This window comes from Rana temporaria, chromosome 2, assembly GCF_905171775.1.
Source record: "Rana temporaria chromosome 2, aRanTem1.1, whole genome shotgun sequence".
Taxonomy (NCBI): Eukaryota; Metazoa; Chordata; class Amphibia; order Anura; family Ranidae; genus Rana; species Rana temporaria.
In genome coordinates, this window is record NC_053490.1 from 143832648 (window position 1) to 143845785 (window position 13138).

A 13138-nucleotide genomic window follows, 5' to 3' on the forward strand; every position below is an offset into this window, starting at 1 on the left:
CGTGAAACACAGCAGACACTGTCACAGCACCATCACAATAAAAAAAGTACAGCACCAGCACAATAAAAAACACAGTACCCCACAGCCCCCCTGGCAGTAGCAGAGCCCCCCCTCAGCTGGACCCCCCACCTCACAGCCGCCACCCAGAACGGGGAAAGGAAGGGAGAGAGGAAAGCAGGGCGGACCCTCAGTCGACCTCCCCAGCACCAGCCAAAAACACCCTGCCGAGGCAAGGGGATACTACTTACCCATCCTGCGACCACCGGCTGGAGGCATTCCAGACAGAACCAATGTCCGCTTGCGGCATGGCTGTCGGCCCGGCACACTGTGACACAGCCATAGAGACCGGCCATATGTGTGCCCTGGAACATGTAGTTCACCGGCCGCCCCAGGAGCAACGGGGCATGTCGTGGACGGCCTAGCTAAAGACCGGCACACGCTCGATGGCCGAACATGGGGGGACTACAAGGATCAAGATCCAGCCTGTCACCCAGTCTGCAGTTGATAGTAGATCCCAGGATCCAAAAATGCAGGAACAAAATCAAATAAAGCGAAAAAAAATCAAAAAATCTCCAGAGCACATGGGCTCCAGAAAAGGCCATGTCCTCTCCTGACGCTAGGCAGATTAAAACTGAGGCTGGATGTTCCAGAGAGTGGGATGTACCGGGGGGACACGCCCCCTGGGAGGTGCTGTACTGAGAGAAGTGTTTTTAACACTTAAAGTGCTGTTTCTTTCTGCCTAGTCTCTCCTAGAAGGGAGGTATATAACCCTAAGGTCAATGCTGCTGTGTCCATGAACGGAAGAGAAATAATAATAATAATAATATATATAAAAATGGCATAAATCTATCCCATGGATAGTAGACACTATAACTTGCGCAAACCAATCAATATACGCTCTTTGCGATTTTTTTAACAAAAATATGTAGAAGAATACATGCTGGCCTAAACTGATAACGTAATTCGTTTTATTAAGATTTTTTGGGGGGATATTTATTATAGTAAAAATATTGTTTTTTTTTGTTTATAGCGCAAAAAATAAAAACCACAGAGGTGATTAAAAACCACCAAAAGAAGGTCTAGTGGTAGGCAAAAAAGGACGTCAATTTTATTTGGATACAGTGTCGCACGACCACGCAATTGTCAGGTAAAGCAACGCAGTGCCGTATCGCAAAAAATTCTTTCCATGGCTGAAGTGGTTAAAAAAGAAAAGAAAAACGCTGTAACAGCTTAAACTGCCCCCATTTTCTGTAGTAATGCATTTAGAAAGCCTTTCGTATTGCAGTTGTGGCGGAGTGTGGGATGGTAAAAAAGCAAATCCCCCTCACTAGTCTCATCTAAACACCGCTCTCTTTTCAGTCAGGTTCCTTTTGTGTCCCATAATCCTTTACGGGGGCGGCGCATGCGCAGCGCTCGGACTGAGGCTACATCCTATCCCCCCGGGCCGTTTCCTGTGAGGTAGCGCTGTTTCCCAGCAGGCTCAGCGGTGGAAACGCTCGGCCTGTGTGTGGTTTCCTTGCTTTCTAGTTTGTATCCGGTGCTGCGTCACGATCGCTCCCGGAGGCCGGGACCGGCGGCGGCAGCAGACGTGGTGGCCGCAGTGGAAGACGACGACGAAGAAGAAGAGGAGGGGGAAGGCGGAGCCGCTGTCGGGGAGGGCGGCTGGAGGCGCAGGTGGTCGCCGTGCTCGGGCGGTCGGTCGGTCCGCGGCACTGGGAGACGGCGCTGATCTCCCAGTTGCGGCCGCCAGACACACAGCGGTCACGGCCCGGGAATCTGCTGCAGGCGGCGTAGGCCGCCGCTATCGGGGTGAGGAGGAGAGCCAAGCGCTCTGTGTACAAAGGGGGGAGGGGAGGTCTCCAGGAGAGCAGTGTTATCACCCAGGGACATGGAGGACCAGCATAGATTCCACTGATTAGGCTGCATTCACATCTGTGCACTCCAGAAACACGCAAAAAGTGTCACACGTACAGTGTCATTGATCCTTAACTTAAGGACTGGTGTTCTGTTGAGAAGTGCCCCGGACGAACGGCGCAAGCGCTGTACGTCGTAGCTAGGGATGAGCTCTGGTGTGCTCGCACACTCCACGTGCAGAGCCCACCAGGAATTCGGCACTGTGCTACGCTAATCACAGGCAGTGAGACATTTCCCGATCTCTGCAGCCGAACATCGGGACAATGTCTCCCTGCCTGTGATTAGCGCAGCGCCGTGCCGACTTCCTGGTGGGCTCTGCACGTGGAGTGTGCGAACACGCTGGAGCTCATCCCTAGTCGTAGCACAACTACCAATTTACCGATCAGCTGTGCCCGCGCATGTGCAGGACGGAGCCGCACACACCAGCCGAGTTGCCGATCAGCTGGAGTGATGTGCCAGGGCGCAAGCGCACATCGTAGGTGGTATATCTCAATGGGAGATACCATTTCACAAGCACAATTTAAACCTATACAAACAGCGGTGAAACGGGATCATCAGCATACTGTAAAGCCTCCCCGCAACAGCGAGGCACAATGTGAGAACTACGGTTCTACCCCCCCTGTGCTGTTTGTATAGGTTTCAATTGTGCCCGTGGAATGGTATCTCCCATCGAGAGGTACCTCTTTCGATGTGCGCTTGCGCCCTGGCATGTCACTCCAGCTGATCGGCAACTTGGCTGGAGTGCGGCTCCGTCCTGCACATGCGCGGGCACTTCTCGACAGAACACAGGCCTATTTTTAAACTTGTTTACAAGTTTAACAGTTTTTTTTTTTTTTTGCTAGAGAATGACTTAGAACCCCCAAACATATACTTTGTCCCACCGTATGTGCGCAGCAGTCTTAGTGCAATTTTTTGGGGAAAAAATACACTTTTTTTTTTATTAAAAAAAGACAACAGTAAAGTTAGCCCAACTTTTGTGAAAGATAATGTTATGCCAAGTAAATTAAAGGGGTTGTAAAGGTACAATTTATTTTTTTCCTAAATAGCTACCTTAGTGCAGTCCTCCTTCACTTACCTCATCCTTCCATTTTTGCTTTTAAATGTCCTTATTTCTTCTGAGAAATCCTCACTTCCTGTTCTTCTGTCTGTAACTCCACACAGTAATGCAAGGCTTTCTCCCTGGTGTGGAGAAAGCCTCTTAAGGGGGGAGGGGGCGAGCAGGAGTGTCAGGACTCCCACTAAAACACAGCTCCTTTCTCTATCTGCAAAGTAGAGAGTGTCCTGGCATTCCTGCTTGCCCCCTCCCCCTCAAGAGGCTTTCTCCACACCAGGGAGAAAGCCTCGCATTACGGTGTGTAGTTGCAGACAGAAGAACAGGAAGTGAGGATTTCTCAGAAGAAATAAGGACATTTAAAAGCAAAATGGAAGGATGAGGTAAGTGAAGGAGGACTGCACTAAAGTAAAGGAAGCTATTTAGGGAAAACATTTTTTACCTTTACAACCCCTTTAATACCCAACATGTCACGCTTCAAAATTGCGCCCGCTCGTGGAATGGCGAAAAACTTTGACCCTTAACAAACTCCATAGGCGACGTTTACAAATTTTTACAGGTTACAGAGAAGGTCTTGAGCCAGGGTTATTGCTCTTGTTCTAATGATTGCAGCGATTCCTCAAATAAGTGGTTTAAACACCGGTTTCATATGCAGGCACGACTTGCATATGTTTCTGCGCATGAGCTCAGCGGGACAGGGGGCTTTACGTTTTTGTTTTCTTATTTTACTTTATTTTTTTGTTTTTAAACTGTCTTTAAAAAAAAAAAAAAAGTCACTTTTATTCCTATTACAAGGAATGAAAACATCCCTTATAATAATAATAAAAAAAAGCATGACAGGACCTTCTTTTTAATGTGAGATCTGGGGTCAAAAAGACCTCAGATCTCACATTTACACTTAAAGCGGAGGTCCGTCGAAATTACATTTTTTTTTTTTTTTTTTTTTTTTTTTAAAAGTCAGCAGCTACAAATACTACAGCTGCTGACTTTTAAAATAAGGACACTTGCCTGTCCTGGGCGCCCGCGATGTCAGCACCCGAAGCCGATCTCTCTCTCCGCTGCCCCCGCCGCCTTCTTCGGTAAGGGTATCGGGAAGTGAAGCCTTGCGGCTTCGCTTCCTGGTTCCCTACTGCGCATGCGCGAGTTGAATGGTCCCTGCTGTCTTCTGGGACATGTGTGTCTCCCAGGAGACAGCGGGGGGGCGGACAGAGGAGGTGCCGGACGTGGCGTAGATCCCGCAGATATTGCAGGTATCTATGCCCGGAAGTGTGAGCAAATACCTGGTATCTGCACCCCCCTGAAAGGTGCCAAAAGTGGGAGTGTTCCGAAAAGCGGAAGTTCCATTTTTGGGTGGAACTCCACTTTAAATGCAATAAAACCAATTTTTTTTCCCAAGATTTTTTTCCCCCCCCCCTTTAAGACCTTTGGCGGAAGTGACGTTTGACATCGCTTCCATCATCCAATGGTATGGGGCCGAGTGGAGGCCATCTTTCCCTCACTCCGCTCCATGCCTCAGAGGGAAAAGGACCCGATCGGAGCCGTCGGCAGCGGCGGCTCCGGGAAGGGGGCACCTTTCCCGCTGCCGATAAAAGTGATCTTGCGAGCAATCTGCCACAGAGACCACTTTTTCCTTGAAGAGGACCGCCTACTGTTTAAAAAGATACCAGGGTTATGGCAACTATCTGCCATAATCCCTGTATTCAACGTCAAATAGCCGCCGTATGCGGCCGGTCCGTAGGTGGTTAATGACGCGCGTTTTCCCACCCAATAAAATGCGCCAGGTGCTACACCCAAAAGAGACGCAGGAGCTTCTGTGGCGCACAAAAGACTGCATTATGCTTGTCACTTAAAATTGTGCGGTCACACTAATGCTTCCCATACACAATATGAAAAATCCTTTAAACTTGTTTTTGAATAACGAACACTCAGCCATTAGAGTAAATGATTTTTTCTTCATGTAATGGCTGAATTTTGATTCATAAACTGTTCAGTTGACATAAATGAATCCCCGTGTTGTCACATATGCCTAGTGCAGTTTGGGTGAGAAACACATTAAAGTTGTTGTTAACCCACTAATCTAAAAAGCTCCCATCCCCTCTGTAATATTACAATAAGTTCCCCTGTGTCTGTGTTATGTAATAAATATGCTTATCTGTACCGATGGCGTATCGGCTCCCAGCGCTTGGGTGCCTCCTCTCTCCTCCGCCCGGTGTTCTATCAAAAAATGCCTCCGATGGGTATGTGAAGTACAGAACGTCACTTCAGCCTGTATGTTGTTCAGCTAGCATGATGTCAACACGGCGCATGCGCAGATTATCGGAGGCAGTATGTGACCATCTGCTAAGCGCAGAGAAAGAATGAAATTGTCAGATTCTGTCTCAGGCCCCGTACACACGACCGAGGAACTCGACGTGCCAAACACATCGAGTTCCTCGTCGAGTTCAGTGTTTTCGACTTTTCCCATTGACTAACGAGAAAATAGAGAACATGTTCTCTTTTCGGCCCGACGAGTTCCTCGTTGGCTTCCTCGCTGAAAAGTGTACACACGACCGAGTTTCTCGCCAGAATCCAGCTCCGACCGAGTTTCTGGCTGAATTCTGCCGAGAAACTCGGTCGTGTGTACGGGGCCTCACTGTTGCGAGTTGTGTTTTTTTTTCTGTCTGCAGCAGGATGGCTTGAGTGTGTTAAATGGTGTGTTTTGGCTGTGTGGGCAGGTTTAAGCCCAGGTTTACACTGGGCTGCGGCAATGAAGCTCACACGATTTCACTCCCGCTGTTCAGTCCCGATTTTGGCTGTGATTAGAGACATCTGTGCAGGTTTCTGCACAGATGTCAATGTAAATCGTGGGCCAAAATCGCAAAAAGTAGTACAGAAACGACTTTTTAAAATTGGTGCAGCGTCGCACCGATTAGGAAGGTGCAAATGCTGCCGATTTGACATTTCAAAACGCACCAGTGTGAACCAGGGCTAAAACACACAAAACCCACCCTTCAACACAACCCGCCCCGCAATAGCGAGGTAGAATCTGACAATTACATTCTCCCTCGGCGTTTAACAGATCGTTGGATACTGCATTCGACAATCTGTGCATGCGCCGTGTTGACGTCACGCCAGCTGATCAACATATCAGCTAGAATGACATTGCGTACTGCGCATGCACAGACCCATTGGAGGCATTTTTAGACAGAGGGCTTTTCTCGATCAAACACCGGCTGACAGTTCCAGTGGGTGGGGCCGAGCACTGCCGCTGACTTCAGCCAGAGAGAAGATAGACAGCCGAGGAGTTGCATGATTGCTGGGAGCCGATGTGTTGGCGGTACAGATCCGCATGTTTATTAATCCTGTATAATAATAATTATATAATGCAAACACATGGGCACTTATTGTAATATTACAGGAGGGCTATGAGCATTTTATATTTAATATGAGAGCATTAAGGGCTGGGGAGGACACAGGAGCAGAGAGGAGACAGAGCAGAGCTGTGGATGACGAAGGCACGTAAACTGACCACGGTGCCAGGGCTCAGCAGCCACGATACACCGTGGTCAGCTTACAAAGGGAAGGGTATAGCCAGGCAGGATCAGACGGATATTTATAGGTGATACAGGGGTCCAAACAACACGGCACAAGCACTGTTCTGTATAAAATGCTTTGAAGGGCCCTTTCTCACGGGCGGTTCTGTTTTTAGACATCCGCTGCAACTTTAAAGAGGAAGTAACCCCCCTGACCCCCCCCCCCCGAAAAACCATGAAAAAAGAAAACTGTAAGAGAAAGGCATAATGAGCTAGTATGTTCCCCTCTGCCGACATGTCCCCTCTGAGCTTCTTCCGGGTATCGCCGCTCCGGCGCTGTGACTGGCCAGAGCGGCGATGACGTCACTCCCCGGCAAGTGCCAATTCTGGGTGGAACGCCGCTTTAAGGAGTTGCTCATGTTGTATGCATACAAGGTGTTCTCTCATTGGACAAGGGTAGGTTCTGGCGTTGCTGCCCACCTCTTCCAATCAGAGAACCCCTTGTAGTCATTGAAAAACATGCCTGGTGGTCTGTGAATGGTAGCAGTGTTAAGCAAGCATCCTCCTGTGGTGTGCAGAAAGGAAGCTGCTGGCACAGAGCCTGGAAATGGCTGTATGTAGCACAGACTACTACACTGGTTTTCAGCATCTCCGTGGCCCTCCACATATCAGCTGTGAAGCCTCACTATTATGTTGCTTTGTGACTTTTTGGGGTTCTTGCACACGTTTTTCAGTTTTTTTTTTTTTTTGCATATATCTGTAGACTGTACAGGTGGTGTGGGGGTGTAACAAGTTCAGAAAGGTTAATTTAGCCATTAACCACTTCAATACCAAACACTTATTTACCCCCTGCCTGCCCAGGCCAATTTTTAGCTTTCGGCGCTGTCACACTTTAAATCACAATTGTGCAGTCATGCAGCACTTTACCCATGAATTTTTTTTTTCCACACACATTGCTTTTTTTGGTGGTATTTAATCACTTCTGTATTTTTTTTTGCAAAATAAACTAAAAACACGTGCAGAGCAATACAGTGAAACCTTGGATTGCGAGTAATGCGGTTAACGAGCATTTCGTAATACAAGCACTATTTTATTTATTTTTTTAATCCTGACTTGGTTTGGGAGTATTGTCTCGCAAAACAAGCAGGGTTCAAGCCACAGCGGTGTACAGTACCGCGTGTGACCTAAGGTAGGGTGGCGCCAATGCAGTTTGGAAATACTCAGTTTCCGAGCCTTGCTGAGGTTTTCCGAGTTCAGCCAAGCTGTCCCAGGGCCTTTCTGAGTTTTCCGAGGCTCTCCGCAGCCCCCCCCCCCCCACCTCTGGCCACATGCAGTATTTCATGAAGTCAATGCGGAACAAATAATTTTAGTTTCCATTGACTTCTATGGGGAAACTCGCTTTCATATGCGAGTGCTTTGGATTGAGTATTCTCCTGGGACGGATTATACTCAGAGGCGCCTGCATTTTTTTTTTTTTTTTCTCTTGCATATCTTGGAGATTGCTTCTGATTCACTGCCTACACACTGGACTTCCTTCACTCTTCCCTCTCTTGTTTGCCACAGCGCACAGCTGTGGAACTACAAGGACTACATAGACTTTATTGTAGCAGGATCCACTGTAGATTTTTGCGCCACTCATATATGTCTGCCAAAACAGATTTATATGGCCATTTTAAGACCCCTTTCACACTGAGGCGGTTTTCAGGCGTTCTAGCGCTAGAAATAGCACCTGTCAAGCGCCTGAAAACCGCCTCCCATTCATTTCAGTGTGACTTTTCACACTGGGGCAGTGCGCTTGCGGGACGTTAGGATAAGTCCTGCAAGCAGTATCTTTGGGGTGGTTTGGGTGTTTCCAAAATGCCCTGCCCATTGAAATTAATGGGCAGGCTTCCAAAGCACCTAAAAAGCGTTTAGGAAGTGATGCAACACGGGCGCTTTTAACTCCTCCTTTGGGGTTAAACATGCCCCGCTAGCAGCTGAAAAGTTCTGCTTAAACAGCGCTAATGTGCTGTTAAAACGAGCGGCGCTTTAGCGCTAATGTGGCTGCAGCCCCAGTGTACAAGACCAGTCATTCTGACATCTGTGGCTGGAGCACATTTGCAAAAACCTGATCGAAGAATGATTGTGTTGATTAGTCACAAAATGAATGCATAGCCCTATAAGGCCCCTTTCACGCTGACGGACCGATCAGGTCCACCTGTTGATTTTTTTCAGGCAGCGCAGACCTGATTGGACCACTCGTAGCTCTTTGTGTCTGCTGACACCCACCGGCATCCAATCCGGTCTGCTAAAAACACAGTTGGGGATCCGCTCCCCAGCGTCCAGCAGATCAGATGACAGTCTGATGGAAATCTACAGGCAGTCTGTTTCCATGTGACCATTCCATAGAAAAGAGCGGGCTGTGTCTGAGTCCGCTCTGCATAGCGGAGCAGACAAGGACCTCTCATCTGCCTGCTCTGTGGGGATCAGCAGACAGGTCCCTTGCTGAGCAGGCAGATCTGCTTGGCCGGGTCCGCCCTGTCAGGTTCATAGTGAGCTGTCTGTTTTTTTCTGTTACGTTGTACGTTTTAATGTGTTTGGTCCTGAATTTACAAAAATCATTTTTGATATGTTTCTAGTTAAGAAAAAGAACAAGATGTCCAAAATTCGACGGAAGGTTACAGTAGAAAATACCAAGACCATATCGGATAGCACATCACGTAGACCAAGTGTTTTTGAGAGGCTTGGGCCTAGCACTGGTAGCAGCAGTGCAGAGGTAAGAGCAGAAATCCTTTCTAAACAAAAGCATTTTATTTTTATTTCAGCTAAACGTGATCTGATTCCATACTTCCCATATTTACAGACGCAGTGTCGTAACTGGATGAAAACGGGAAACTGTTCTTATGGTAATACTTGCAGATTTATTCATTCACCGAGAGGAAAAGGATTTAGTGGATCTTACAGAAGGTAATTTGCATATTTTTTTTTACCCTTTCAAATTACTGCTTTTTATTGCGTTGAGAGGATGTGTGTAGTTTACTATCCTCAATATATCAACTTTTCTGTCATGAATTCTCAGTTATGTTTGCCAAAAGTAGCGTACTCCTAGTACTTCACTGAGCTGGAGTGTCTCCTTGTGAAATTTTGTTACTCGCCATTCTCTGGGATCTCACTGGAAGCAGCGTGTCATTAACCTCTGTAATCGGGAAACGTGGAGGTAAAGTATATGTGCTAACTTTTTTTCTTTTTCTTTTTAGGCTTTTCCTGTGAACTGTAAAATCTCAATTTATGACAGGGGGTGGGATCTGATGTATTTAAAGGACCTTGCACTTCCAAGCAGTTCTAAGTCCTGGTTCACACTGATGTGGTGTGGGATACGCATCGATTTCCGTGCGTTTCCATGCACCACATCAATCTCACTCCGTTCATGAGAACCACTGAGTGTCGGTGTTAACGACACCCCAAATATGGGTTGCTTAATGCAGTGCGATTGGCTGAATCAGGTGAACACCCATGTGATTTGATTCCAGTGTGGCAAAAAGTGCATGCACCTTTGTGTGGTGCGATTTGAACCATACAAAGTTAATGGGCTCAAATCGCACTGTGATTTGAACAGGAATGCAGTGTGATTCCTGTCTGAATTGCATGCGGTTTCCCGCACTGCATCAGTGTGAATCAGTACTTAAAGTGGATGTAAACCCAATTAATGAAATTTGAGCTGAGCACATATATCTGCAGTATTATGTTATCTCTCTTAAGAGCAAAGTCCCATAGCTCTCTCCTTAACAGTTCCTCTATTATCAGCCAGATAACTCCTGACACATCAGATAAAAGCAGCCTGACATTTCTGTCAGGGGAGGTTGCTGAAATAGATTAGCAGGGAGCTGGCCCTGTTACAAAACACCTCTGAGAGTCTCTGCCTATGTGGAGAGGGGGTTTGTGCCTTTCCTACAATCAACAATTTTAGCTATCTTGGCTTTATGCCCAGACATCACACTCTGTGTTAAAAAGGAAGAGAAAATCTCTGAACACAATCTGAACTTTCTAAACAATATATGAATGTGAAGACAGCAGATATACATGTAAAACTTATGTAGAGATATTTGTTTCATCTTTGTGTGTCATCTGAGACTGTTCACTTCACTGGGTGTATGGAGGGTTTACATCCACTTTAGGGTGTATATCTGTTTTTTTTTTTTTTCTTTCCTTCTTAAAATAATCAATGTTATACTTGCCTGTTGTGTTCAATGGTAGTGCACCGAGTGGCCCCTTGTGCCCTCCTCTGGGGTCCCCCATCGATGCTCTGCTTCCCCATTTTTTTTTTTTTTGGTGCCCTTATAGCAAACTGCACTATGGGGGCATTTGTGTGAGGAAACTCACAAGGTAGACTGTGTGGGGTTGATTTACATAAATTAAAAACTATAGTATATAAATATATAATATGCTATTAAAAGCCAGTGTAAAGAGTTCAGTTTTTACCATGATAATCTGCACATAAAGATCCAAGAGGAAAAAGAAACCAAAGTTAAAATACATATAAGAAAAAGAAAACTTTATGTATTTCCACTGTTTCAGACAAATTGGGTTAACACCTACTTTTATATTTGTTGCATACCCCTATTCACACCGCGTAACTTGGTTATCTTTGTGAGGGGGCTGAGTAGCTGTGTTTTGTCACAATTTAATGTCTGTACCGCTCTTCTTTATCAGTTGTAACTAGATTTAAACACTTTGGGGTTCATTTACTAAAACTGATGAGTGCAAAATCTGTTGCATCTCTGCATAGAAACAATCGTCGTCCAGTTTTTTTTTTGTTAAAGCTTAATTGAACAAGCTGAAGTTAAAAGCCGATTGTCTACAATGCACAGCTGCACCAGATTTTGTACTCTCCAGTTTTAGTAAATCAACCCCTGTGGTTGTCTGGGAGGAGCTGATCCTTTTTTTATCTTCAGAGAATGCATTAGGGTAAAAAAAAACTTATGCCTTTAGAACCACTTGTAGCACTCTTAAAGCATTCATGCACATGGTTTAGACCAGTGGTTCTCAACCCTTCTAGTGCCGTGACACCTTGATAACATTTTCCAAGTTGTGGGGACCCCTAACAGTAAAATTATTTTAGTAGCGTGGGTTGTCAGCACCCAAGGCAAGAAAATTTATTTGTGCCCCAAACCCATGGACATTTAGTGCTCCCTGAGTCCCTTCCACTAGTACAGTACCCCTTCTGGTACATTTTAGGATGAACCCCTCTTTCTCTTTGTTCTCCTTACTTTCCCTTTTATCTCTGTCTATCCTAATTTCTTGTTTTTCCCCCCATCCCTCTCTCTAGCCGTATTTCTTTTTCTTTCTCTTATTCTTTCTCTCCCTTTTTCTTTGTTGCTCCCCCTCTTTTCCTCTCCCTTACATTATTCCTTCTCTTACTCCTTGGTGGAGGGTGGCGGGAATGGGACAAGTGGCAGTGCTGGCGGGGAGTTGGGGTTAGTGGCAATGTTGGGGGGAGTTCTGATCAGCCAACTTGGGTGCTCTTGATCAAGGTCACCTGCTGATCTGAGAACTGTGGTGGGGACTTTTAATGGCAACTATAATCACAGGTAGTGTTACTCACTGTGCCTCCGACTTTGTGGTGTTTCGTAGCAGTTCGTAGCAGTGACACTTATGCCGAAATCAAAAGATAGGGTCTCGTCCAGCCCCTCCCACTTCACATTCCTCACCAGTCAGCTGACCTCTAGTCTCTGCCCCCAAGCCAATCCGTGAACTGAATGGGCGACTGCGAAGAGGCTGAGTGGGTGGCTGTGGGCTCCAGGAACAGCCCAGCTGGGTGTCCACAGGCTCCAGGGACAGCACTTCTGGGTGGCTGCAAAAAGGCTGGGAGAGCAGTGTGGGCTTCAGGAACAGCCCAGGATATGGTGACCCTTGGCAAATCATCATGTGACCCCCAAGGGGGTCCCGACCCCCAGGTTGAGAACCACTGGTTAAGACTTTAGAACAGTGATTCTCAACCTGGGGGTCCGGACCCCTCCGGGGGTCAAATTGCTATTTGGCGGGGGATCACCAAATTCTTGGCTGTTCCTGTAACCCTCAGCTGTCCATTCAGTTCACGGTATGGCCTGGGGGGGGGGGGGGGGGCGCAGAGACTAGAGGTCAGCTGACTGGTGAAGGAGGGGCTGGAGGAGACCCTATCTCCATATTTCGGCATAGGTGTCACTGATACGAGACACCACAGAGCTGGAGACACAGTGAAGCCAGAGACAGTGAGTAACACTACCTGTGATTAGAGTTGCCATTAAAAGTCCCCACTACAGTTCTCATATCAGCAGATGACCTTGATCAAGAGCACCCAAGTTGGCTGATCAGAACTCTTTCTCTCTCCCCCCCCCCCCCCTCTCCCAGCACTACCACTCATCCCATTTTCCCCCACCAAGGAGTAAGAGAAGGAATAAAAATAGAATACATTGAAGGGATAGGGAAGAGAGGGGGAGGAATAAGGGAACAAGACAGAAGTCTAGAGACATGGATTTGGGGGGGGGGGGCAAGAAATTGGGATAGAGCGAGATAAAAGGGAAATTAGGAACAAAGAGTGGTACATCCTAAAATGTACCATAAGGGGTTTTAATACTGTACGAGTGGAAGGGACTCGGGGAGCGCTAAATGTCTGTGGATTAGGGGTGCAAATTGCTTGCCTTGG

At 46.9% G+C, this 13138-nt stretch overlaps 1 protein-coding gene across 8 annotated transcripts in view; it reads left to right on the forward strand.

Annotated features, from left to right (window-relative positions):
• Window positions 1-1445: 1445 nt before the first annotated feature.
• The window catches only part of ZC3H13 (zinc finger CCCH-type containing 13), an 83976-nt gene continuing 72283 nt past the window's right edge, over window positions 1446-13138 (forward strand). For 4 of the 8 annotated variants that reach the window (XM_040341264.1, XM_040341263.1, XM_040341268.1 and 1 more), the window contains exons 1-3: window positions 1446-1809; window positions 9096-9232; window positions 9320-9423. In XM_040341264.1, coding sequence (XP_040197198.1) covers window positions 9113-9232; window positions 9320-9423 — 224 coding nt within the window. In that variant the 5' untranslated portion in view covers window positions 1446-1809; window positions 9096-9112. Of the gene's footprint in view, window positions 1810-9095; window positions 9233-9281; window positions 9424-9535; window positions 9674-13138 lie in introns of those variants that run through there. The other 4 variants (XM_040341262.1, XM_040341266.1, XM_040341265.1 and 1 more) reach the window with 3 other exon arrangements.